General features: G+C 44.0%; 1 protein-coding gene across 3 annotated transcripts in view; it reads left to right on the top strand.

Annotated features, from left to right (window-relative positions):
- The window catches only part of PKN1 (protein kinase N1), a 78,981-nt gene that overhangs the window by 48,887 nt on the left and 5,316 nt on the right, over positions 1–24,778 (top strand). For all 3 annotated transcript variants that reach the window (XM_044453632.1, XM_044453630.1, XM_044453631.1), the window contains exons 2-21: positions 1,612–1,912; positions 6,271–6,416; positions 7,945–8,074; positions 8,338–8,483; positions 9,830–10,043; positions 10,380–10,580; positions 10,777–10,886; positions 11,289–11,432; positions 14,210–14,285; positions 15,846–16,008; positions 16,648–16,744; positions 16,871–16,956; positions 18,000–18,078; positions 18,327–18,418; positions 19,202–19,378; positions 20,408–20,470; positions 21,062–21,138; positions 21,575–21,717; positions 22,040–22,147; positions 22,500–22,580. In XM_044453632.1, the coding sequence (XP_044309567.1) occupies positions 1,612–1,912; positions 6,271–6,416; positions 7,945–8,074; positions 8,338–8,483; positions 9,830–10,043; positions 10,380–10,580; positions 10,777–10,886; positions 11,289–11,432; positions 14,210–14,285; positions 15,846–16,008; positions 16,648–16,744; positions 16,871–16,956; positions 18,000–18,078; positions 18,327–18,418; positions 19,202–19,378; positions 20,408–20,470; positions 21,062–21,138; positions 21,575–21,717; positions 22,040–22,147; positions 22,500–22,580 (2,634 nt within the window). The remainder of the gene's footprint in view (positions 1–1,611; positions 1,913–6,270; positions 6,417–7,944; positions 8,075–8,337; positions 8,484–9,829; positions 10,044–10,379; positions 10,581–10,776; positions 10,887–11,288; positions 11,433–14,209; positions 14,286–15,845; positions 16,009–16,647; positions 16,745–16,870; positions 16,957–17,999; positions 18,079–18,326; positions 18,419–19,201; positions 19,379–20,407; positions 20,471–21,061; positions 21,139–21,574; positions 21,718–22,039; positions 22,148–22,499; positions 22,581–24,778) is intronic.

Below are 24,778 nucleotides of genomic sequence, written 5' to 3' on the forward strand. Positions count from 1 at the left end.
CACTTTGTCAGACATAATGCTAAACTGTGGTTAGTTAAAAATGGAAGTGAGGACTTCAGATCTCCTCATGACTGTGTTGAAATGGAGGGACAAGTGGAGCATGTGAGCCCACAGCTTCTTCACATAATGCTGGTTCACTTTGCAATATGCAAAGAGCATTATGTTTGAGACCAGTGTGTGTGTGTGTATACATCATTCAGCTTTGAAAGACGGTTTGCACAACATGAAAAGCCACACTGAATAGAAAGCTACGCAAGGTTGTTTACCACCCTACTCCCCATATACCTGGCAGAGGATTGAGCATATCATGGATAAGGTAGCTGTTCCTCTTGCAAATATCTCAGGACTTAAAAGGAGCCCCAAGGTTTCCACCCCTTCTTGCCACCACTTGACAGTGTTGCTGGGAGTAGGGCAATGGGGCAGTGCCCATCGTTTCAGCCTACTCAAAGTAGACTCAAGAAATGGGCACTGCTTGCCACCACACTCTGCCCAAAAGGGCTGGCTGCGACAACAGGAACTTTTTTCCCTTCTACCATTGTCAACCTTAAACATCAGGTGGGGATGCCAGGGATGATCCCAGCTTCTCACAACTACCCCTTCTCTGCTAGCATTCAAGCCATAGCCTAGCAGAAAATGGCTCAGCCTGTCCCTGAATATGCCCAGTCCTTGCCTGGCTCAGCTGCCCCCACATCAATCAAGAACAGCTGGCATGCAGGAGTTGGGAACCTAATAGTAGCTGCTCATCACTGCCACTTGTGCACTTTGCTGGTGGCTGCCATCAGCTTTTGGCAAGAGCCACTGGACAGCAGCAGCAAAGATTTCACCTCCTTTGCCAAGTGGCTGACTTGTTGTGTGGCTTGCTGTCCATAACACTAAGCCACCACGGAGTTAAATAAGCAAGCAAACCCTACAATGGCTTGTCAGCATGGTTTGTAAGTCAAACTTTATGCCATTCTGTCAAAACTGTCCTGTTGTTGTGCAAACCCAGTTAGGAAGTATAAACTTCAATGTGCAGTCTGTTTTAAATTCACTTTTAACCATATGTTTTAGAGACAGATCTACATTTTAATCCTGTTTAAAAACTAAATTGATTTCATTCCACCCTGCAAATGGCTGTGCCTGAGGTGAGATTGAACCAGGGACCTCAGTTCACACTTTTGGCCACGGCACTTGCTCTCTATCAGAAGGCACTGGAACGGCTAGTCTACATTATACTTTGCTCTTCAGCGTATGGAATGAGAAACAAGAGGGCAGGGATATTGAGCCCCAGGCCTGCAATCTGAGTCCAACCTTTTGGGATTTCCCAGATGGCAGTGCACCCTTTTGGCCCCACTCCTTTTCCTCCAACCATTGATCATTTGGTGGGTTTCCTAATTTCTGTGCAGTTTTTCATCCATTCTAAAGGGCTGACATATTGGCAATAGGAAAGATATTTCTGGTATTCATGACCCCACCCCATTTATCTCCAGCTCCCCCTGCCCTTGGTAAGTAGCCTCCAGGAAATTTTCCAAAATGGAATTTGGTCTTTGAGCTGAAAGAGATGGTGAGTAGGGCAAGGAGCTATGCTGATGCCTGTGCAACTTCCACCTTCTTTCCTTGTTTTCCTTGCAGAGTGATCCAGGAAACTGGTCAGTGCTGGAGCATCTGGGTCTGGACCTGAGTTCAGATTTCTCAGACACCAGCGTGCAGCAAAAATTGGATGAAGAAAAGGAGAAGATTAAACGTGAGATCCGGAAAGAGCTGAAGATAAAGGAGGGAGCCGAGAACTTGCGTAAGGCCACCACAGATCGTAAGAATCTCTCCAATGTAGAGAATTTGCTCAAGAGTTCCAACCGCAAGCTAGAGGCACTGCACCACCAACTGCAGGATCTCAATGCCCATATTGTCGTCAAAGACCCAGAAGAACTTGGGGGTGAGTGTGTGAGATGATTGAGGTTGGTAGGGTATCAAGGATCAGATGCTGCAGGAGAGCAAAGAACAAGCACAGATATGGGGCAAAGCAGGACAGGACCTAGAGGTAAAATGCTCAAACTGTTGTCACCTCTCAGTAGATCTCATACCCGATTTTGGCAACATGATTTTAGCTGGAAGGAGGCCATGGAACTATATAAAAGATTCTTAAAAGAGTGTTTTGATGAACTTCCCTTGGTCAAGAAAAGCTTGTTTTTATTAGATCTTATAGTAAGCAAACCAGGCAGTTTACTTGTGGCAGGCATTGCAAAGAAAATGGCTGTATTGGAAAAAGCCGCACATGACTGAATTACTCAACCATATACAGTAGGTCTGGTGACATCTGCCTGCATTTCAGAATTGATTTGGGGTTTAGAGAGAGAAAAAAATCTGTCTACATTATAAATTATAATCAAGTGTTTATTATTATGTAATAATAATCATCCAGGTTATGCCACTGTAGCTTCAATATGGGGCTGTTTTTGAAAACAGTATTATATTTACATTTTGTTTTTGGGGGAAATTAGGAAACTGGAACACTGATGTGAAAATTATTGCTGATAATCCAGTTAGTTCCGTTTAGTTTCATTGGTGGCCTCAGTGAAATGTAAGAGGATTAAAGAAATACCCTTTCCATACTTTCATACAAAGGGTTCCTATCTGTTTGAAAAACCTGAACAAAGGTGAGAGATTCCATGTGTCAGCATAATCTATTACATTTCCCAATGCTGTTTGTTTAAAAGCAGTTCCTTTAGATCCACACCGTGGTACATTGGAGGCTTTGTATGATAGGTGAAACTTTACGCTTAAGAAGCCATGGAAATCTTGTTTGTGTGCTCCTCCCTGCTTTTATTTTTCCAGCCCCTTTTTTCCTGATGAGTACCAGCAATGCCAGTCACTAGTTGTGGACTGAATCACTGACAAAGCAGAGACCCTGGCATCAGGCCTGATATTTAACAAGTGAGGGTTAGCAGCAGCAGCAGGCAGCCTTCCTTCAGCTACTATAGTAGAAAAATACAGTGCCCAGTGGAGCTCATGGGACACAGAGGCAGACCTGCCTTTGTTCAACTTCCACCCTCCTTGCGTAACTTCCTGGTCCTGCAGTTTGTGTTTTTTTTCTAAAGAGTGGCAGGACAGCCCTTCAGATCTAAGCTATCACATTAGACAAAACTAGAACTGCACACTATGCAGAAACAGCAGCCTGTGAATTTGCAAAAAAAGGAAGTGGTTGCCATTGTACCTGACTCCACTCAAAACTACTAGCCACAAAAGAGGTGAAGGGAAGAGTCAGCATAGGAAACACTTGGGCTAGAAAGAAGGCAGAGTGTGGGGTTTGACCATTTTACCTTTTTTTGTGGGCGGGGGGAGAATAGTAATACAGAATTTGGCCCTCAGTCTCAGAGCTCCTGCAAACTGGTTGTCATCCCAGATAAGGACCAGTTCCCTAGCAGATAGCACCTATTTCAATAGAACAGCGTTCTAGATGGACAAAGCTGTCTTGGTGTCAGGCTATCCCTATTTAGCCTAGAAATGGTGGTGTGGTGTGGTGTGATGTTGCTGGTAACAGTACAAGTATTCTTACTAACCAAGTATCTTGCCAATCTAGGATTTACTCCATGTTGTACTAGCTTAAAAGATCTGAGCTGCTCCTTTTCTATACGGATTCATTCCAGCTGGCGTGCTTTGTACTACATTGCGCAGCAATGAAACCAAGCCATTCTGGCAGTCTTCCTCATGAACAGGCTCCTGATCTCATAGTTGGTTCTTTGTCTCTCAAGAAGAAGAAAAAATAAGGAAAACACTAATCTGGAGTGTTACGACCTTGCCTAATGTGGGTTCCACATGATGTCAGCTCAGTTCCAGAATTTAAAGAGACAGCATTTGAATCTTGGTCTGTCAAAGTTTTTTGTCAGTGTCTTCAATGACAGTTGTCTGCCCTAGCAGCAGCATTTCACAGAGATGGCACTATATTCCTCTTACTTGGAATATGACTCTTACATGGGTTACATCACACTAGAAGAAGGTCTGTAGAAAATGTGTTCCCTTGGAAGATGCTTGGTTAACTGAACTCAGCTGTTTTCTGGTGACAGTCTCATTGGCCATGTTCTGTGGGATAGAGAATGAGAGAATTCTTTTGCTAGACTTGACAGATACCCTTTGTTTAACCTATTACATTTAACATTTAAGGGACAGCAATTGTGTTTCTTACCCATTGCAAAGACATTCATATCCTGTTCAGTTTTAAGTGAATTATACAGTAATTCCCTTACATTTAGGAAGGCTGCCCCTTTGTTCTGATGAGATGCGATTGCTTTGTGGCCGACAGCAGCTCTTTTTATATAAGGGTATTTGTGATGGTCTGTGGTTGAAACAAGTATGTTTAATTTTTTATTTATTTATTTATTAACACATTTTTATGCCGCCCCATTTGCCGAAGCCTCGGGGCGGCTTACAACAATAAATTAAAATAACATTTTAAAATATATACATTAAAATACAAATATATGATATAAAACATACAATATAAAACAAGCCGCCCTGGCCAGATAAAATTCAATAGTATTAACATTTAAAATACTGCTTAAATAAAAAGGTCTTCGCCTGGCGCTGAAAAACAAATAACGACGGCGCCAGGCGGACCTCTCTGGGGAGCGCATTCCATAACTTAGGCGCCACCGCTGAGAAAGCCCTCCTCTGAGTAACCACCCTCCTAACTTCTTCCACGGAGGGCTCCCGGAGAAGGGCCTCTCCCGCCGATCTCAGGGGGCGGCTGGGCATATATGGATGTAAGCGCTCCTTCAGGTAACCAGGACCCAAGCCGTTTAGGGCTTTATAGGTCATCACCAACACCTTGAATTGGGCCCGGACTTCAATGGGAAGCCAGTGAAGCTGGCGGAGAACTGGAGTCATGTGAACATAACGTCCAGTCCCCGTCAGCAGCCTGGCAGCTCTATTTTGAACCAATTGAAGTATCCGGACCGTCTTCAAGGGTAGCCCCACGCAGAGCACGTTACAGAAGTCAAGACGGGACTTATTTAATGTTCAACTGCACCATTTATTTAATTTTCTTATACCCTCATTCAAAAGATTTGCAAGGGCTCTACACTCATCAAAACCAATAAACAATAGCACCATTTAAAATGGGGCACACAACTTTTCAATGTGGAGGGCTGCATATGAATTTGGAACCTATGTATGTACACAGGTACAAATACACACATACGTCAGTGATCCTGGCTCACATCGCATGACCCTTTCTGCTAGAGTCATCTGTGTAGGGATTTCTGTGCATGAAGCGGGGAGCTATTCCCTCAGCAGTCCTGATGGAGATCATTTTTTGCTGCCGTTGCTGCCCCTGCTGCAATTTTCTCTATCAAGATAACTGGGAAAGGAAATTTGAAGGTGGCACTTGGGGGCTAGAATTAAGTTCTTGGCAGAGCTTCAGTTTGTGGAATCCCTGTTTTAAAACAATATCTTAAGAATAAATTCAAAAATCATAGAATAGTAGAACAGGACGGGGCCAAGAAGGCTGTTGGTCCAACCCCTGCTCAATGTAAGATTTCAGGTTAAGCCATTCCTTTCAGATGGCTCTCCAGCTGCATTTTGAATGCCTCTAATGTGGGAGAGCCCATCCCCTCCCAATGGTGTACTGCTCTTTCACAAAGTTCTTCCTGATGTTCAGCTGGAACCTGAACAGCAATATACTGTAAAAATATAAGATAAAATCCTGAAGCAACTGTAATAGATTTAGTTAACATTTAAATGGCTGGGTACATTTTTAAACAACAAATCATTATTAGACTTGGGCACCTAGGACAGCCCAGTGGAGAGCGAGCATTGCAGCGCCATTTTCCCCTGGCACTGAACAGCAACCTGCAGTTGTGGTCATAAGTTTGGGCAGGTTCATGTGCAGCAGGCAATGCTTAAGATACCTGGGCCTCACACTGTTTAGAACGTTGAAGGTTAAAAGGCAGCACTTTGAGCTGTGCCCAGAAACTGGTTTGATTCATGTGTGTCATTCTGTGCTGAGATTCAAAAACACAATCTAAGTATTCTGCATGAATTGATGATTATTTTCCAGGATATGATGGTGATGCTATTGTGGATTCTAAGATGTGCCGTGGAGCTGGGGTGAGGATAAGGATGCATATGTTTCCCCACCTCTTCTACATGGTTCCTCCCGTAGGGAATCATCCAGCATTGTCAGCGTGTGACACCCTTTCCACACCCTTTTACCCAAGTATTAGGATGGTTGCTTTGGTACTCCCTCTCTTGATAGCCCTCATAGGTCTGGATATTAACCTCTGGTTATCCTTCCAGATGCTCCACAATCTCCAGGCAGCCTGAGCCGATCAACTGCAACCAAAAACCGCATTGCTGGCCTGGAGAAGCAGCTCAATATTGAGCTGAAGGTGAAGCAAGGAGCAGAAAATATGATCCAGATGTATGCCAATGGTGCTGCCAAGGTTTGTGTGCTGGCCTGGTCACTGGCCACCTCTTCTATAGCAGCTGTCTAAGGCCGCTCTTTCAGGGATAGGCAATCTGTTGCCCTCCAGATCTTAGGACTGCAACACCCATCTGCTCTAGCCAGCATAGCCTTCCTGAGGGACTGTGAGCCTTGAGATCCAAACATATGGAAGGTACCAGGCCACTTATCCTTGCCCTGTATGAGAACCAAGGTGGTGGGGTGGTTAGAGTGTTGGATTGGGACTTGGGGGATCGGGATTATTTGTTTATACATGTATTTATGTATAGGGCTACTCCCCACTTGGCTATGAAGATCAATGGGTGACTTTGGGCCAGTCCCCGATTCTCAGCTTAGTCTACTTCACTGGGTTGTTGTGAGGAGAAAAATGGAGATGGTTATATAAGCCACTTTGGATTCCTTGCAGGAACAAAGGTGGGATAGAAATATGATAAATACATATGCTCAAGCTACCTGGACACACACACACAAGCTTCCTGGTACTGGGTGAGAACACTGGTCCATCTAGCACAGTCCCACCTACTCTGACAGGTAGCAGTTCTCTGGAGATGTTTTCTAACACTCCTACCTGAGATGCTTGGAATGAAAATGCCACCACCGATGCAGGAATGTTTAGCCTGCTTGTCCCTTGCAGCTCCTTGCTTCTCCAATTGTATGTTTCATTGTGACAAACGGGGAGTTCCTAAACAATTGCCGCAGCAGATAAGTCCTCTTGGTTCACATAGACTGTTAGAAGCTTTCTGAATACACTATTATGAAAAGATGGATCAATTTTACAGCTTGAGGTTATATTTAAAAAAAACCACTGGAAACATTAAGCATAATTGAAAAGGTGTCACTTGTGCCACAAAAGATGACTAGCTATCACGTTCAGCCGGATGGACAACCATTGTCCTCCAGATGTGTGGGACTGTAACTCTTTTAAACGTTACATGCTATTTAGCAGTGCTAGCTGGAGCTGATGAAGACTGTAGTCCAAAGCAACTGGTGAGCACCATGTGGACCACTGCTTATGCAGAGTTACACATTTCATGTGAACTCTTTGGGATTAGGAAGACACCAGTTGGCTGAACTGGTCTCATGATATAATTTTTGTTTATGTTAATTTTGGGAAAGACAAATGTTTTTGTGAATAATCTTGGCTTCTTTGATAGCATGAACCAAATTTGAGACTGAATAGTTTCTGTAACCATAACTGCTCAAGATTTGAGAAATTATACCTGCAAACAGATTAAAAATAATATTCACATTGGAAATAAAAGTAGCTTTGTGAAGCAAATTCCCTTCTTAAGAGGACTCTGTACTTGTAGACTTCATCTCTAGCACCGTGGGGATGCACCTCCAGCTCTGTGAGCAGTGTGCCGAGGAATGGGACCACGGGTTTAAGAAGGAAGTGCACGCAACGTTTAAGGCGACCCAGATGGGCAGGCTGTGACCTTGGATCTGGATCCATTCAAATGGCTAATTCTCTTCTGCTGACTTTTCACCTCACCTTGTTTGCACTTTAGGATCGGAAGCTGCTGCAGACAGCTCAGCAGATGCTACAGGACAGCAAGACCAAAATCAATATAATTCGCATGCAAATCCGCAAGGCTATGCAGGCTGACGAGGTGCAGCTGAATATGGAGGATGGGCAAGGTAAAAGGGAGGATGCCCCTGTACCCTGCAGGCCCTGCTGGTGCAGGCAGGCAGTCCCTTTGCAGAGGCCAACATTCCTGTTTCTCTCTTTAAGCATCCCTTCAGAAGCTGGGGAATACTCTCTGATTGCCCCAGTTCCATGGGCTTGGGGTGCTAGTGTTGGGGTTCTTTCTCCCACTGAGCCTCCCATTACCTCCTGCAGAAGCAACTGCCCTTTCTTGGAGTGTTGGAAGAGGGACCTGAGCTTTTCATGTTACTTGCAGGTAACACTGACCTGAGTGCCATAGAGCTGAGGATTGAGGAGCTGCGACATCATTTCCGGGTGGAGCATGCTGTCTCTGAGGGCGCCAATAATGTCCTGCGACTTCTGGGCTCTAGCAAGGTTCAGGACCGCCATGCCATCTCCGAGGTAATAGACACTTCCCTTGGTTGGGTCTCACAAGGAAAATATATGAAGAATTATGAATGAGTTGGAGAAAGTATATAAACACACACGTACTCAGAAGTTCACATTTCATTGGCCTATATTGTAAGGGCTTTATTTAAATATTTGTAAGAAAATGGTGTGTGTGTTGTTTTCAAAAAGTAGTTTTGTTTTCATTTTGTTGAAAATCAAATTTAAAAAGATGAATGACAGATTTGGGGACAGTAAGCAGTAAACAGTTCCTTTTCCTAGAATTACAGTAAAGTTAACAGGTAAATGTTTAAATCATTGAAGTAACAATTGTAATACAATCAATACATAGTAGATTAAGTAAAACTCCTCTCATCTCTTTCTACCCTCAGTGTACATTAACCTCAGTGTACAGTTAATATACACACACAGCAGGAATGCAGAAACTCAAGTCTAGGAGCCAAATCCAGCTCCACTGCAGTTCCAGGCCAGCCCTCCAGGGTATCACAGATACTATAACCCTTTTCCCCTGGCCCCTGCTTTTGTGCAGTTTTTCCCCTATTCTGAAAAGCTGGAATGCCTCGTCTAAAACTTGGTTAGAAGCATTAAGAACTTTAATCTTAATCATGCTGGTGTTTTTTGTTGTTTTGGCCCCACCACCTTCTTGGAGTGTGGCTCCTGAGAGCTATCTTGAGATGGACTTTGTCTCTCTGGCTGAAAGAGGTTCTGCACCCCTTGTCTTGGGGAAACCTAGTAAAATATTTAAAGAATAGGAGAGTCATCAGCTGCTTGTCACAGGAGTCATGCCATACCTTAATCATCATGGAGAGTATTCATAAATTAAGTCTGGCTATTACTCAGGATGAATTTGAAGGACTGGACTATTAACTTGTTCTTCTCCACTGTTCTCCAGCCTTATTCCTATATTTTATAGTCAGTGTCGTTCATGAGGATACAGCATGTGAATGGACAGACTGTTGCATTTGTATTGCCCCAGTTGCGAGCTGCACTGTCAAAACATGGCCTGGGATCTTTGACAATAAAATGACATGAGAATTAGGAATTCTGGGTCTGTCCTGAACTGGGTCTCCATGGCAAAGTGTGCTGTGTTTCCATATCATTGTTCATATCCCTGGAAGACACAGAGTTTGTACAAGGTTGGATGATGTATGGGTGTTGAAAGAAGGTAGAAGTTGGGTCAGTGCTGCGTGGAGAATAGAGCTATGTGAGGTTGACCCAGTAAATCCAATGTTTGTCATGTTTGATGTTTTTTAGTGTTAGTTTAAAATGTTAATAAAATATATTAAAAAAAGAGAGAATAGAGCTATGTCTGTATCTTACCATCTTGGCTTCTGCTGTAGGCACAAACCAAGCTGAATGAGTCAAGCCAGAAGCTGGACCTTTTGCGACACTCTCTGGAGCAGCGCCTGGCAGAGCTGCCTGAAGGTCATCCAAAGGGCTGCATCATCAAAGAGGAGCTCATCATGGCCTCTTCCCCAGCTTACAGTGTCCGCAATACCACTTCCTACCAACACAACCAGTACAACACCCTCTCAAAGCCATCCCCACTCACAGGTAACTGAATGTTTCATGGGCTTGGCTTCCTCAGCATACTACCAAAGCTCTTTTGACTGAGCATTGCAGCGATACTTGGCCACAATGTCCAGAATACCCTCCTCTCTGAGTTTTTCCACTCCCTAAGTGTCATAGTGAGTAGCCATTTCTACTTTCTAATCAAATCCCCCTCTTCCTTTCCATACATGAGTAGAGTGTTAAGGCTTCTCTTTTCTAGTCTCCTGCTCACAATCTCATAAGTCTGCAGGGATGCATGGTTGTTCTACTTTGAATACTCCAGAGCTGGGATGCTTGGATCTTCTTCCCCTTGGATGCTTAGTTCTCTCTTGTTGGCAGGCACCCTGGAAGTGCAGTTGTTGGGCTGTAGTGGATTGTTGGAGGCTGTCCCAGGACGCTCACGTGGATCCACTGTCTCCTTGCCATGCAATAGTCCTGGTGAAGCACGTCCTTCTTTCATGAGCCGTAGCGGACGAGGGCTGTACAGCCGGAGTGGTAGCGTAAGCGGCAGGACCACCATCAAATCTGAAGATACTAGCAGTGAGTAATACAGGGGAGGATGGCAGAAGGGTTGGCACTAAAAAGGAGATGGGTGTGCCTTCTAGCACTACACGTGATGAATGTCCTTTTCTCTTTCTTTCAGCAGTTTAGTCAGCAGTAAATGGAATTCTTATATTCATGTCTCTTATCCAGTGCTCCTCAACTTTCTAACTTATTGTTCCTGTTGCTCTTGTAGATGAGGTGAGTGCTGTACTGAAGCTGGATAATGGAGTTGTGGGTCAGACAGCCTGGAAGCCCAGTGGCCTAGAAGCTTGGAACCAGACTTTCACAGTGGAGCTGGAGAGGGTATGTCCTAACTTGTCACCTTGCAGGATGTAGTGATGGCAGTCAGTTCGGATGGCTTTGAAAGGGATTCAGATAAATGCATGGAGAATGAGCCTATTAATGGCAACTAGTCCTTTCGGCTGCATGCCACTTCCAGTACCAGAAGTAGTATGCCTATGTGCACAAGATACTGGAGAACATGAGCAAAAGGATGCTGTTGTTATAGTGTCCTATTTGGGAGATTTGCATGAGCCGCTGGTTAGCCACTGTGCAAACTGAATGATGGACTAGATAGATCTTGGTTTGATCCAGCAGGGTTCTTCTTATGATCTTCTTATTTTGTGTGGGTCTTGGTTTGTGCAACACTTCTGAGGGCAATGTGGAAGCAGTGCCTTTCTAATGTATCTTTTCCTTCCATAACAGGCAAGAGAGCTGGAGATCAGTGTATACTGGCGTGATTTCCGCAGTCTGTGTGCCCTGAAATACCTCAAGCTGGAGGATTTCCTTGACAACCAGCGCCATGAAATCCACCTCGAGTTAGAGCCACAGGGCACTCTCCTGGCAGAGGTAAGAAACGGGATTAGAGTTGAGCTGGGATCAGGTGCCTGAAAGTGAAGTAACTGTACACCCAGATATTTTGGTCATCAGAATACCTGACTATAACAGTCAGATAACCCATACATGCAGATGTAAACTAGGCTGTTGTCTGACCCTCCAGATGTTGTGGCCGAGTTAAAAGTGTGTGTTGGTTCTACAAGCCTAAGAACTACCATGTGAGAGTCTTCAGACCCTCCAGCTTGTCCTGCAATCACTTTTGCATTTTGCCCTCTTAGGGAATGGTTGGAGAGGTCACATAACAGGATGGCAAGGAAATGACACAACTATTTCTTGACAGCTCCTGTTATACCAGAAGACAAGAGCTTATCACAAAGACTAAAAGACAAACAAGCAAACTGGGACAGATTGGAAATAGATTTCAGGAATTGCATAAGTCATGGTAGAGAGCCACATATTTAAGCTGCATGTCAGTGACAGAACAATGACCTTAGATGTTGGCATCATAAAGACAGACTCCGTTACGTTACAAATAACAAATCAGTGACAGTGGAGCCAGTGATTAGAGTTAAAGCAAAGAAAGCATACAAACAAGGTTTCAGACAATGAAGGTTTCATATTATAAATGGTGCTGGCTGAAAATCTCAAACGGAGTAGATGGTAAAATATATTGGTTAGAAATGCAAGGCAAAAAATAGTAAAATATAAAGCTAGATTGATTGCAGGAAGTTTAAAGTGCTTTCTAAACAATCTGCATAAAATTGTGTCAGCTATAATGTTTTGAAGCTATAAAAAAGTTGGGTGTGGGGGGAAGCAGATCCTACCAACACTGTAGCTCAGCAAGAAGAATAAAAGAATATCTTTCCTTATAACAACCAGATGCAGTGGTAGAAAGTAGTGTTTGGAAATTGTCACAGGCACCCCTTGCTTACACAACTTCTCTATTCTTTTCATTTTGTGCACATGAATAAAGTCTTGAAACAATGACATTATAATTTTAAAAATCCTTCAGATACTCAAGTTTAGAGGTTGAGCACTTTCCTGTGTATGACTAACATGTAGTCCTTTTAACAAATGCAGTTGCAAATAATCAGCAAAGACTTTCCCTTTCCCCTGAGAGTACAGCAGTGCCCCACATTTTGATCAGTCCTGCTTTCTCTTTAGGCTTAAATAACATACATCTCCTCCTGCCCCGTAATGTATTGGTGTTTTTTAATCTCCCTAATTTTTTAAGTGATCATTTTCTGACATGTTACTGCTTCAAGTAGCCACTCCATTATGTGGGGATGCAATATCCAGTGCTAGTACTCCATTGGAATGGGCACCAATATTGTATAAGTAGATTGTTGACAAAGTCTCTCACTACCTATGGATTTTAATGATTTTTTCCCATAAGCCATAACATATTGTGGTTTGACTAGAGGACTGGGAAAATGCAATTTCTTTATAACAAAAGTACTACCTTGAGAAACACATTTTAAAGCAATTAATAACTGCAGTGCTACTATGCAAAAATTCAAAATAGTCTAGGAAGACTGTCCTTTTATGAAGTGCTGTATTTCACACGGGTGCTAAAATGCAAAATATAACTGGACAGAATAGATTATTCCTTTTAACATCAGGCAGTTTGTCTCTATGGAATAATTTTGCTTCCATGAAAGAATTCATGTAATGATAATTTCTATGTGTTCATGGTTATCCTGGGCATTGGAATGCTACTGAGGGAGACAATTAAGAAAGTGAAACCAAAACATCCAAGCCTTTGTTTGTATCGTCTTTAATTGGGTGACACAACAGTTTCTTTAACCCATTTATCCCACTCCAGAAGTTGCACTATATAGTCCTGCTTGTGAAGCCAGGCTTCAGCTTGGTTTAAGTCACGAGCATTAACTCCCTGCCCTTTAAACCTGTGGAGGTTAGGGGTGTTCATAGCTACTGGTCCTGACAGCTTATGTCCACTATTGGAGGAGGCATGTTTCTCAGTGCCAGTTGCGAGGAACATGTCCAGGGAGCCCCCCCCCCCCCCATGACATCTGGTTGGCCCACTGTGTGAACAGAGTCCTGGACATGGTAAGCTTTGGGTCTGATTCAGCAGGCTCTTCTTAAGCTCTTCAGAAGAGGTGTGCTGCTAAAACCTTTAATTTGCTAATCTTTCAGTGTTGTTCAGTGTTTTTTATCTCCTTGCTTTTAAGCTTGTTTTAACATGCTGTTATTATATGATGCTGTACTTAGGAATATTCAGATGGTTTATATGACTATATGTTTGTTTTGATGTGTGTTAGCAATTGTGTAAGTAAATTTATTTATAGCTGGGCAGAATTGTTTAAGTAAAGTGAGATTATAGGATCTTAATCTAGAGTCTGGGTTTGCAAGTCTGGTTTTCTGAAAGTATCTTACTTGTTAGGAAGCCAGGCAAAACATGAGCTGAAGCCCTCTGTACTCTCAGACAAAGAGGAATCTGTGGTATGGTGCTAGAAATAGAATTTCTTCTTCTAGATTGGGGTGGACAACTTGAGGCTCACCAGAGGTTTGGGCCTTCAGCTCCCATCAGCCCTAGCTAGCAAAAATCAGAGGAATCATGGGAATTGTAAATCAAAACATATAAAGGGCCACACATTTCCTGCCCTCTGGAGACTTCTTCAGTCCCATTCTACAAGAAGTTGCAGTCTGTATCTGGGTCTACCTTATAACCTCCCTCTCAGCCTTTTGTTCTGCAGCACTGTTGCAGCAGCGGTTGCTGGCCAATATGCAATACACCCTTGCCTGGTTTCTGTTCTCACTTGTTGCAGGTCACCTTTTTCAACCCTGTCATTGAGCGCATACCCAAGCTCCAACGGCAGAAGAAGATCTTCTCCAAGCAACAAGGTAAGGAATTGGTGTGGCAGACTGAGAAGTAGGAATGCCAGAAAGGCTGAGTAGAATCTCCACATGGCCTGCACATGTACTTGCCGAAAGCTTAGTTCTGAAGGACTGATGACATCATGCAGTTCCGCCAACAAAGGTTAGCTTGTGAGAGAGAAAACTGGCCTTGGAATTGTGGTGTTGCAGCTCAGACTGCAGTGCCACATTCAGCGAAAAGCAACAAAATCTCAATGTTTTTGTTGAAAAGATAATGAGAAGGGTGAAAGTTGTACAGCAGATTTCACCAACCTGGTTCCCCCCAGAAGTGTTCCCACAATTCCTGATGGTTGCCTGCGCTGGTAGCAGGATGCTAGGAATTGTGATTCATCTCACATGAAGGGCAGCAGGGTAGAGAAGGCTGTTATGTGGCAGATCATGTGAGAAAACATGTCATAAATCAGAATCGGCAGTAGAACCTACCAGCTTCCTCCGTGCAATTCAGTCTTATAGCCTAAATAACTTCCTTGATAATCCTGCATTTAAATACTCTTTTCTATAAGTTGGCACAATGCTACAGAAACAACGTGAACAATATATATAACAATATATAGGTATTTCAAGTATTCAAATTGCCTTACTTTGTAATCTCAGTAATCCACAGTTCACCTGTAAAAGTGGACAGAGGTGAACCCATATTGTGGGGTACAAACTTCAGGCTCCCCAGATGTTGGATTTCAAGTCCCATTATTTATTTATTTATATCTATCTATCTAATTTATTTATATAAGTTCTTACCATTTGGGCCTGCTGACTTAAGCTACTGAGAGTTGAGTCCCGCAGTGTCTGGAGGGCTGTTGATTCCCCACCCCTGCATATTGCCAAGGGCTAGAGATGAGAGGGAAGTGGCTGGCCTAAGGCTATATAGTAGGTTTGTGGCTGATGCAAAATTTGAACTGGGGATTTTGCAGCTCATGCCCTTGGCCATTATGCTGTGTCAGCTCACAGATATCTTGTGTGGTGCATTTGATTTCTTCAGGAGAACTTGCATTTATGTACACAGTTACGTTCTCGGATTTGGAGCACAAATGTGTACGCTGAGTGGGGAGATTTTGTTTTAATCTGAGATACTTGTGGACAAAAGCTTTTCATGACTGCATTGTTAAACATTTGCATTAGCAGAGGCAGGTCAATTTGCAACTCCTCTTGATTCGTTGATGTAGTACTAGAGCCCAAGGTCATCCAATTAACTTCATTAGCTGGAGGTGTATAACAAGCAAAAGGAAGTATTTCTTCATATAGAGCATATGGAACTGGCTGCGATAGGGTTTGGTGATGGCCTCACAAAGGAAATTAGACAGACTACTTGCAGATAAAGTTGCCAGTGATTTCATGCTACCTCCAGCATCCGAAGCAGAATGTGTTTCTCTATGCCAGTTGCTGGGAAACAGTGGGAGTGCCCTTGTCTTCAGCTTGTGCTTATGGGCTTCCCAGAGTCAGGCTACTATGGAAAATACCAGGAAAATACCCTGGATAAGACCTTGATCTGATCCAAAAGGACTGCTTCTCTGCCTGTCTCCTTCTCAGGGAAGGCTTTTCTGCGTGCCCGTCAGATGGACATTGATATTGCCACATGGGTACGACTCCTGCGCCGCATCATCCCCACTGCCAACACCACAGGCACTTACAGCCCCTCAACACAGATGCCTCCAACGTCTAGCTCAGAAAGTAGGCATGGTCTCAACTCTGGGTAGGTGTTCACTATACTTGCTGTGTAGATACCTTTGCAGGGTAATGATCATGGCTTCTGCAAGAAGAAAGTCCAAGCTTACTTCATTCTTTTTACATTTTTTTCCTTTGTTGTCAGAGTCTATGGAACTCAAGTTTGTGGGGGACACTCTCTTTGAGGGGGAACATTTTGATAACCCCATTCTTTGGCCACTAGAAGCCCCACCCAAGTTCCTTCAAGTTCATAGGCCCTTAGTAAAATGCCCCCAGTTTTCGTCAAAATGGTTGGACATCCTGTGTGCTCTTGTTTCCATGGAAGATAAGGATATAAGACTCTCGAATTCTTTAATTCACAGCTCTCTCATAGCTGGGCAGGGTCCCATGTCCCTTGACAATTTCTCCTCGGGGCCCTGCTGACCAGGCAGCCATGGCCCTTCCCCTAAGTAAGCTCTTGCCTTTCAGCTTGGCATCCCCGTACAGGCCTTGCTCAGGCTTTAGCCAGCAAAGTGCCACTTGCTGATGAGATGTTGGGAGGCCTGCCTGTTCTAGGGGACAAAGACCTTGGTGCTGCTTGTCCCAGCTTCTCATTAGGATGAGCCCCCATCCCCCCTCCTGATGATTTTGTCTGGGATTCTCCAGATTGGCATTTTCCCCTCTCCAGGGACATTGCCATTGAGAAGCTGAGCTTGGAAGGGGATCGAGTACAAATCGAACAGGTGGACCAAGATGACAATGAACTCCCCGGGAAGGTCTTGCTGGTGAGTGTCTTTGCATTCTTCTCCTTCCTGGATTTGAAGCTAATCCTCGCCTCCTGTGTCATAAACAGCAGTGAGTTACCTGAAGTTGCTGCCTCCTGTGATTTGTTCATATGTCTGTTTCTTCAGTCCTCACGAGCTGGGGAGGAAGTTCCCTTCCAGGTGGAGCTGGGCCCAGGAGGTGAGGCCAGAGGATCTGACGGTAGTTTTCACAGGTAGGGGACAAGCACCTGCCCTTCGAATGCTCTTGCATTCAGGTCCATTGAGATTTGTCGCTCGGCCACTTTAATTACATCTCCTTTCTGTGTGAAAGGCTCACCTTTAACCCTGTCCCCTGGAGTGACTGACTTGGTATGTTGTGCCTAGAACCCTCCTGTCTCAGCATTTCATGCCCACAGACCTTGAAATGGCACTGAATAGCGTTGTCTCCAAATTAAATGCCAAGTATCTTAGGGCTTTTAAATAAAACTGTTCCCTCTCCCTCTCTCTCATATCCCACTTTTTTGCTCTTGCGAGGAACTCAGAGTGGCTTACATGATCTTCCTTTTCCCTATTTTATCCTCTCCATTTTTATTTAACACTGCAACAGATGCAGTTGTGGCTGGATCCAAATTTCTGTACTCTTCTCTCTAGGAATTGCTTCATTAATATATACAAAAGATTGTTGCTTGAAAATAATGTTTATTAGAGTGCTGTGTTGAATGTGGACGGGCAAATGATGCAAGCACTCAATGGATATCAATCTGATACCACTGACAAGTAGCTTAACTCCCATCATCTTCTGGAATGCCAGACTGTGCTAGGTTCAGCTTGGAAGCAGGACTTATGGGAGTTGAACCTATTACACCGCAGGGCAAAGTATGGGGAAAAGCCTTGATATCAGATGTTTGCTTTCTCTCTACATGCCATACACCAGCCCTGCATTTGGTGATATAACTCTGTGGGTGAGTGATGGTAGGCTTGAACCAATTAAATCCTCTGCACCCACCTCAAAGAGGCCTTTTCATCCATGTGCTTGCTCAAAAGAACCTTATTTTAGTCATCTTCTTGACAAATGTTAAGGTCTTTTCAGCCAGTTTCAATACATCTTTGAAGGAACTATGTTAGGAACCTATTTTCCCACTAGATTAGTCATACTTGGACAAAGAGCAACAAAGGAATGCCTGACGTTGATTATTACAACTCATTATCCTTCCTTGATGACCCCATGCTCTGTCTGTGTGGAGTTGCCATTTAGATTTGCCCTTTTATCTTGCAGCAGCCACTTGAGAAAAACACCTCTCAGTATGGATGATTTTCGTTTTGTAGCTGTGCTGGGCCGTGGTCACTTTGGCAAAGTAAGTATAACATGCCCATGGGAGGTCAAGTAATTCTGTCTAAGACCATTATCAAGACGTACACCTGGCTCTCCTTTTCTTGTCAGACTCAAGAATATCCACCTGTAGCAGAAGCGGGGATAGAAACCAGTAGTCTTGGCTTCTAGTCTCTTTTACTTGAGCCTGTTTTGATGTCTTAGTTTGCCTCTTCAGGATTCTTGCCTGCTGGCTCTGATCACTGATTTATGCTACCTGTCTCACTGGCATAGGTGCTATTGTCTGAGTTACACCGAACAGGGGAACTATTTGCTATTAAAGCCTTGAAGAAGGGGGACATCGTTGCAAGGGATGAGGTGGAGAGGTGAGTCTGTCTTAGCAGCCAGGGAAAGTCACAAAGCCACATGGACAAGGGCATTAGCCACTGCATCCCCTTCTTTGATCTTTATCTTTCTGATGCTGCAGTAGTGCTGGTGGGTGATAAGAACCCTTATTGTGCTGTGTTCTGCTTCTGTTGTCTTGCTAGAAAGAGAGCATGAGAGTGTATATGCAAAGGGGTACAGAGGGGATGAAAAAGCACAAGCAGGTTAGCATTCATAATTAGCACTGCACTTATGGGGCTCCAAAGGGGAGGAGGAAGAGGTTCCAGCTGGTTGTGCAGTGGCTCCAAAGCTACTCTCACCTCTCATGCCCACCCATCCCCTCACAGGTTCCCCTCAGCTCTGCTCCCCTATTGCACCAGGTCCTCTGTTCACTCCAGCAGAAAAAGCTGGATCCATCTTGTGCCCAGATCCAAGCATCCACCCAGCTTCCTCTAACACAAAGCCACCTCTCGTGTACGCACGTGAGGGTGGAAATGCAAGCACATTGATTGGCAAGAGACTGGCACCTGCACGCAAGTGTTTGTTTGTACACTCAGTCTCATCTCAGTGAGGTGGCTTTCTTACCCTCACCTGGATTTGTGGATGCTCTTCCCTTGGGTGTATGTGTACACGCACACGTGCATGCAAGGACACACATGCACACAGACTCACATTTGTATGGGTGTACACAAATGCAGTTGCAAAGATGGTGGTAAAAATGACTGGGTGTCAGCCAGCATATGGTTGTTGCCCATCTTGACATGATCTTCCTCCCTTTCTACCAGCCTGATGTGTGAAAAACGGATCTTTGAGATTGTGACTCATGCACGGCACCCCTTCCTAGTGAACCTCTTTGCCTGCTTCCAGACACCCCAGCATGTCTGTTTTGTCATGGAGTACACAGCAGGTGGAGACCTCATGATGCACATCCACATGGATGTATTCACAGAACCACGTGCCACGTAAGTGCTGGGTCGGGGAGAGGGAGGCACGCATTACAAAATGAAACCATGTTAGGAATCCTCTAACATCTCAATCTTGACTGGTCCCACTGTAGATTCAGGTCCAGACAAGACTGAGATGCTGCTAGTGCATGATTCTTCTGACCGGATGGAGCAAATCAACCTGTTCTGGGTGTGGTCACACTCCCCTTGAAGGAGTGGGTTCATCTGTTCAGTTGGTGGCCCAGCTACACTGCTATTTGCATAGGGATAGCCTGATTTCTGTCGTCTATGTCCTGGTAATCTCTAAACTAGATTACAGCAATGCACGTATGTGGGGCTGCCCTTGAAGACTGTTCAGAAGCTGTGGCTTGTGCAAAATGCAGCAGTCAGATTAATAACGTGGACCAAAGGGTCTGAACACATAATACCAATTCTGGCTTGCTTGTGTTAGCTGCCTATACGCTTCCAAGCTCAATAGGTTTTAACCTATAAAGGCCTACACTGCTTGGGGTGACAATACCTGACATAACATCTCTCTGAACCATGATCTACCTGTATAAGCTAATCAAGAACTGGGGCCTGCCTCCCATTGTCACCTCTGAGGGAAGCTTGACTGGTAGCAACAAGAAGGTGGGCCTTTTTCAGTGGCGTGCGCACACACACACGCATGCCCATTCATGTGCACACATTATGGAACAGGCTCCCTGCTGAGTCCTATCTGGCACAAACTTCAGTATCTTTTTGGCACTGAGTTAAGACTATGACAGGGCATCTAATTAGTTTTATATTTAATTGCAATGTTACATCAACTGCTTAACGGGTCCTGTGACTTAATCTGAGTAAGCTATTGCACCTTTTAAAAAACAGTTTTCAATTTAACTTTTAAATTTTGTGCTGTATTTTTGTATTTTTTGTTATTTAATGTTTATTGTATCAACATTGTATTTTATCTGTTGTTAAGAACTGCCCAGAGAGCTTCTGCTATTGGGCAGTATAGTAGTGGAGGTGGTGATGAGGATGATGATGATGATGATTTTCCCCCTGCAGATTTTATGCGGCTTGTGTTGTTCTGGGGCTGCAATTTCTTCATGACCACAAAATTGTATACAGGTAAGTAAGGCCATGAGGGCCAGCTTCCTAGTTAATTCCGTGTCCACAGCCTTTTCCACACTCTTTCATATTGACCTGCTTCATACTGATATGCACCATCAACCCATTGGCTTAAAAACAAAAGGGTTGCCTCTTTGCTGCAGCACACAATCCATGATCATCACCTTTGTAGACTGCAGCATGATGTGCAGACCTGAACTTTTGTTCTTGGGTTAACTCCTGGGTGGTTCAGCCTCTAAACAACCCAGTGGTATCACACATTACTCTACACAAACTAGCAAGGGGCGAATCATGGGTTCTGCTGTAAAGTGGGAGGCAGGTCATTGCTGGCAGCATCCCCAGCAGCCCCGTTACCTTATTGCAGTACCTCTTTTCCATTTCACGAGAGTAGTGGGTGAGCAGGGAGAGTGTTGTATCCCTTATCTCTCTTCTCTAGGATGTTGGTGTCTATACCCTGCCACTGAGAGTATAAACTATAATGCAGGATTCTCATATTACACTGATGCTTCAGTAACTCTGTAGCCCTTCTTTTGTATCCACGGGTTTCTGCCAATTATGGCTCTTTCTACCTAAATGTCTTTTATTTTGCAGGGATCTGAAGCTGGATAACTTATTACTGGACACAGAGGGTTTTGTGAAGATTGCAGACTTTGGCCTCTGCAAGGAAGGTAGTTGTTTGGGGTGGGATGAATCCTTCTATAGAATGCATAGGATCCTCTGTATCAAAATGCTAACACAATACTAATGTATTGTGAAATACACTTGCAGAACTGGTATCACAAAACTTTCCTGGTTAGTGCTAAACTGATTTGCAGCTGTTCCATGAAAACAAGGGCCTGAGGGTGGAATGATCTGTCAAGTGAGAAATAAGGGGGCATCTATTTTGCCAGGATGTCTTGCCCAGCTCACTTTGGATGAAATCCAGTAGCACTGTCTAGTGCACAGGGGCATTAACATTAGCAATGAGTAATAAGGGAGAACGTCCCTCTTCCATTTCTTTGCTTACACCTTAGCCCAAATATTTCTAGAGGCTGGCTCTGGGCACTTTACAGAAGAGTGTAGATGAAGGACTTTTATGGTAATACGTTTCCTCTGTCCTGCCAGGAATGGGCTATGCTGACCGCACCAGCACATTCTGTGGGACACCAGAGTTTCTGGCTCCTGAGGTGCTGACAGACACATCATACACAAGAGCAGTTGACTGGTGGGGCTTAGGTGTACTTATCTACGAGATGCTTGTTGGGGAGGTGAGTTCCACCTGCATGGCCATGGAAAACTGAGTGAATGCGTGTAAGAAAGTTTGAAGCTAGCAGAACTTGAACACATCAAGGGATATTAAACAAGACTTGGTCTTCACAGATTGAAGAGATGTATATAATGATTTGAATAGGACTGTTTTGTGGGGAGGTTGATATAGCAAGTTGTGAGAAACACCTGGGTATTGAGTCTTTCTGCAGGGACTAATATAGATAGGAGTGAGCATGCATGGAATTTATTCTGAAGGAGATTGAGAGGACCAGCTAAAATAATAGACCCTTCCTGCTGACCCTACCTCAATTGATCTTGTAGTCACCATTCCCTGGAGATGATGAAGAGGAGGTATTCGACAGTATTGTCAATGATGAGGTGCGCTACCCACGTTTCCTTTCCACAGAGGCCATTGGCATCATGCGCCGGGTGAGTCTATGTGCTTCTTTGTCTGACCTGGAGGTCGATAGTTTATACAAGCAGATTATGGTTCGGAGCCAACCTGTGAGAAAGGATTTATACTAGGGCAGTGTAACCTGAGGGAAATGAGTTCAGAGTCTTGACTTGAGGGTATAACATTCTGTGTAAGTCTTTGGTGAAAAGGACTTGTAGAAGTGATCCCTGAGTGATATAAGAAATCCATAAGAGCTACCTAGGATGCTATTCCTCCCGTACATACACACACAGCTCCTCCTGGATTGGAAGAGGAGATTGTGGGTAGAGGTTGGGTAACTGTGCTTCCCCCTGTGACATCCCAATATGTTTTTTTTTTCCCACTCAGCTGTTGCGGCGGAACCCAGAACGGCGCCTGGGCTCCAGTGAGCGTGATGCAGAAGACGTGAAGAAGCAGCCATTCTTCAGGGTTAGTATGAGTCTGTCTCTACTTTTTCTGTGGCTCTACTTTTCTTGCCTACTTTACTTGTTTATCTCTATTTTTTCCCTTCAGGATACACTGAGAAAGCCCTACACAATATCCTGATAGCTAAACACACACACAGTGGTCTACCTTTCACTGGGGCTATTCTGTAGCCCCTTACCAGCATCATCAGGGAAAAGGTTATGTCGTGACCGCTTTTCCCAAAGGCATCTAGTGGCATGCCTGCATATACCAGTTGCTGAGGAGGTTTGAGCAAGAGGGTGTCCTGCTTGAGGGATCCTGTGCGATGCTGCTTTGCCGCCGTGTGTGCAGAGTGGTAGACTGGATGGGCATTCGGTCTGACCCGACACGGCTTTTCTTACATTCCTACGTTCGCCCCTGTTCTTACGTTCACCACCTCTGAAGATGACTAATTATATTATGACATACACTTTCATGTATTAGCACAGAGATGAGTAAGCTTTTCAGGATGAAGGCTGAATTTCAACTCAGGAAAGTTCTCAGGGGCTGCCTTCCAGTGGTGGGTGGGGTTGAAGTGCCAGAGCAGGGGGACCAAAGATGATGGCCCAGCTAAAGCGCATTCTTACCCATTTTAAGTGCAAGGTAATGGTCTGCCCCACCTCTCCTTCAGCCACCCCTTTGCACCTATTTTGCTGTGTTCTCTGCTGTGATGGCTGTAGTCCCTTTTCTTTTGTGAGTTTTGGGATATTCTCTTGAATTGATGATACTGCCACTTGCAGCAGTCTTTCAAAATTATCAGCTGTCAATCTGACAGAAAGGTGGTTCCTTGGCAAAAAGTTAGCTTTGAGAAGAATCGCTCGCAGCAGCAGGTCATTCCAAGCAGGGATGCTGTATTAAGTGCATGTCTCCACAGTGCTGGGCTGCATTACTTACACATAGTCTGTAGGACTCTGGAATAGTCAGATTGCACTTTGCCTGCACTGATGTTCTGCAGTTTCAACAATTAGTATTTTTTTAATAGAGATTTTTATTAAGGTTTTAAACTAAAAACTAAAAAACATCAATCATCAAATACATCGGATGTACGGGGTCAGCCCCCTATAACATATCTTTTTAACATTCTATAATCATATTCAAATTGATTTATAAAAATTTAAAAAATCTTTAAATCTAAGCCAAGTCCCATTTCTCCAGCCAATCATAAAAAAGGTCCCAAGTTTGACAGAAGTCAGTATCTTCTTTCTCCTTCAGTAATAGAGTCAATCTGTCCATTTCTGCACAGTCCAGAATCTTTTTTAAAATCAGTTCCTCCGTGGGTAGTTTCTCACTCTTCCAGTATTGAGCAAGTGTAATCCTCGCTGCTGTGATTAAATGTAGCATCAAATACATTTCTTGTTTGCTAATATTTTCTGGTATAATGCCTAACAAGAAAATGTCAGGTTTAAAAGCTAAGGGTAACAATTAGTATTGAAAGGCTGGTGCCTCACCTACTTCAGCCTTGGAAAGTGTGGCAAAGTAGTCACTTTCCAATGCTATTAGGTCTTTGTATCACTCACTGAATTTTATCAAGCAAGTTTGTACATCATGTATTGTATATTCTGCCACTGACCCTGTTCCCGAAAAGCTGGAAAATGAACTGTGTTGCACCTTGCTATCTGTGGGAACATTAACTTTGCTTCAAATATTATATAAAGGGATAGCAGTATTTGGGCCTTGCAGTTACTTTAGCAAAAGTAGCACTTTCAAAGACTATTCTAAAAAGCAAACTTACACATGTTGACTCAGAAGTGACCAGGAAAGATTTATAGGCAGTAAGGAGTTAAACTCCATAGTCTGATGGAATTGCCTATCTGAGAATACAAACTGCCGAGGAGACTGAAAGTCGCTCCAAGATCGCCACACTGGAGATGGCTGAAAGGGAAGAGGGACAGAAAAGACTGAAGAGCCCCAGAGAATCCCAATCATTTCTGGAGTGCTCCGAAACTGAGGAAAGAATCAGAGGAGGGTCAGAAGCTGCCACAATTTAAGTGCTCCAGTAGTCTGAAAATTGATAGGAACAACTGAGGGAAGAGGGGAAAAATCAAAAGGAGGACTGTATTTTCTGAAGGGGGTTATGTCAAGAAGGAAAAGCCAGATTGGGGAGCTCTGTGTGCTCAGCATTTCCCGTCACTGAACTAGAGTCTGTCTTCATGCAGCTGATGAAGTGGACTTTACTCCACAGA

The sequence above is a fragment of the Varanus komodoensis genome, unplaced genomic scaffold (assembly GCF_004798865.1).
Source record: "Varanus komodoensis strain SLA01 unplaced genomic scaffold, ASM479886v1 scaffold7_1, whole genome shotgun sequence".
NCBI lineage: Eukaryota > Metazoa > Chordata > Lepidosauria > Squamata > Varanidae > Varanus > Varanus komodoensis.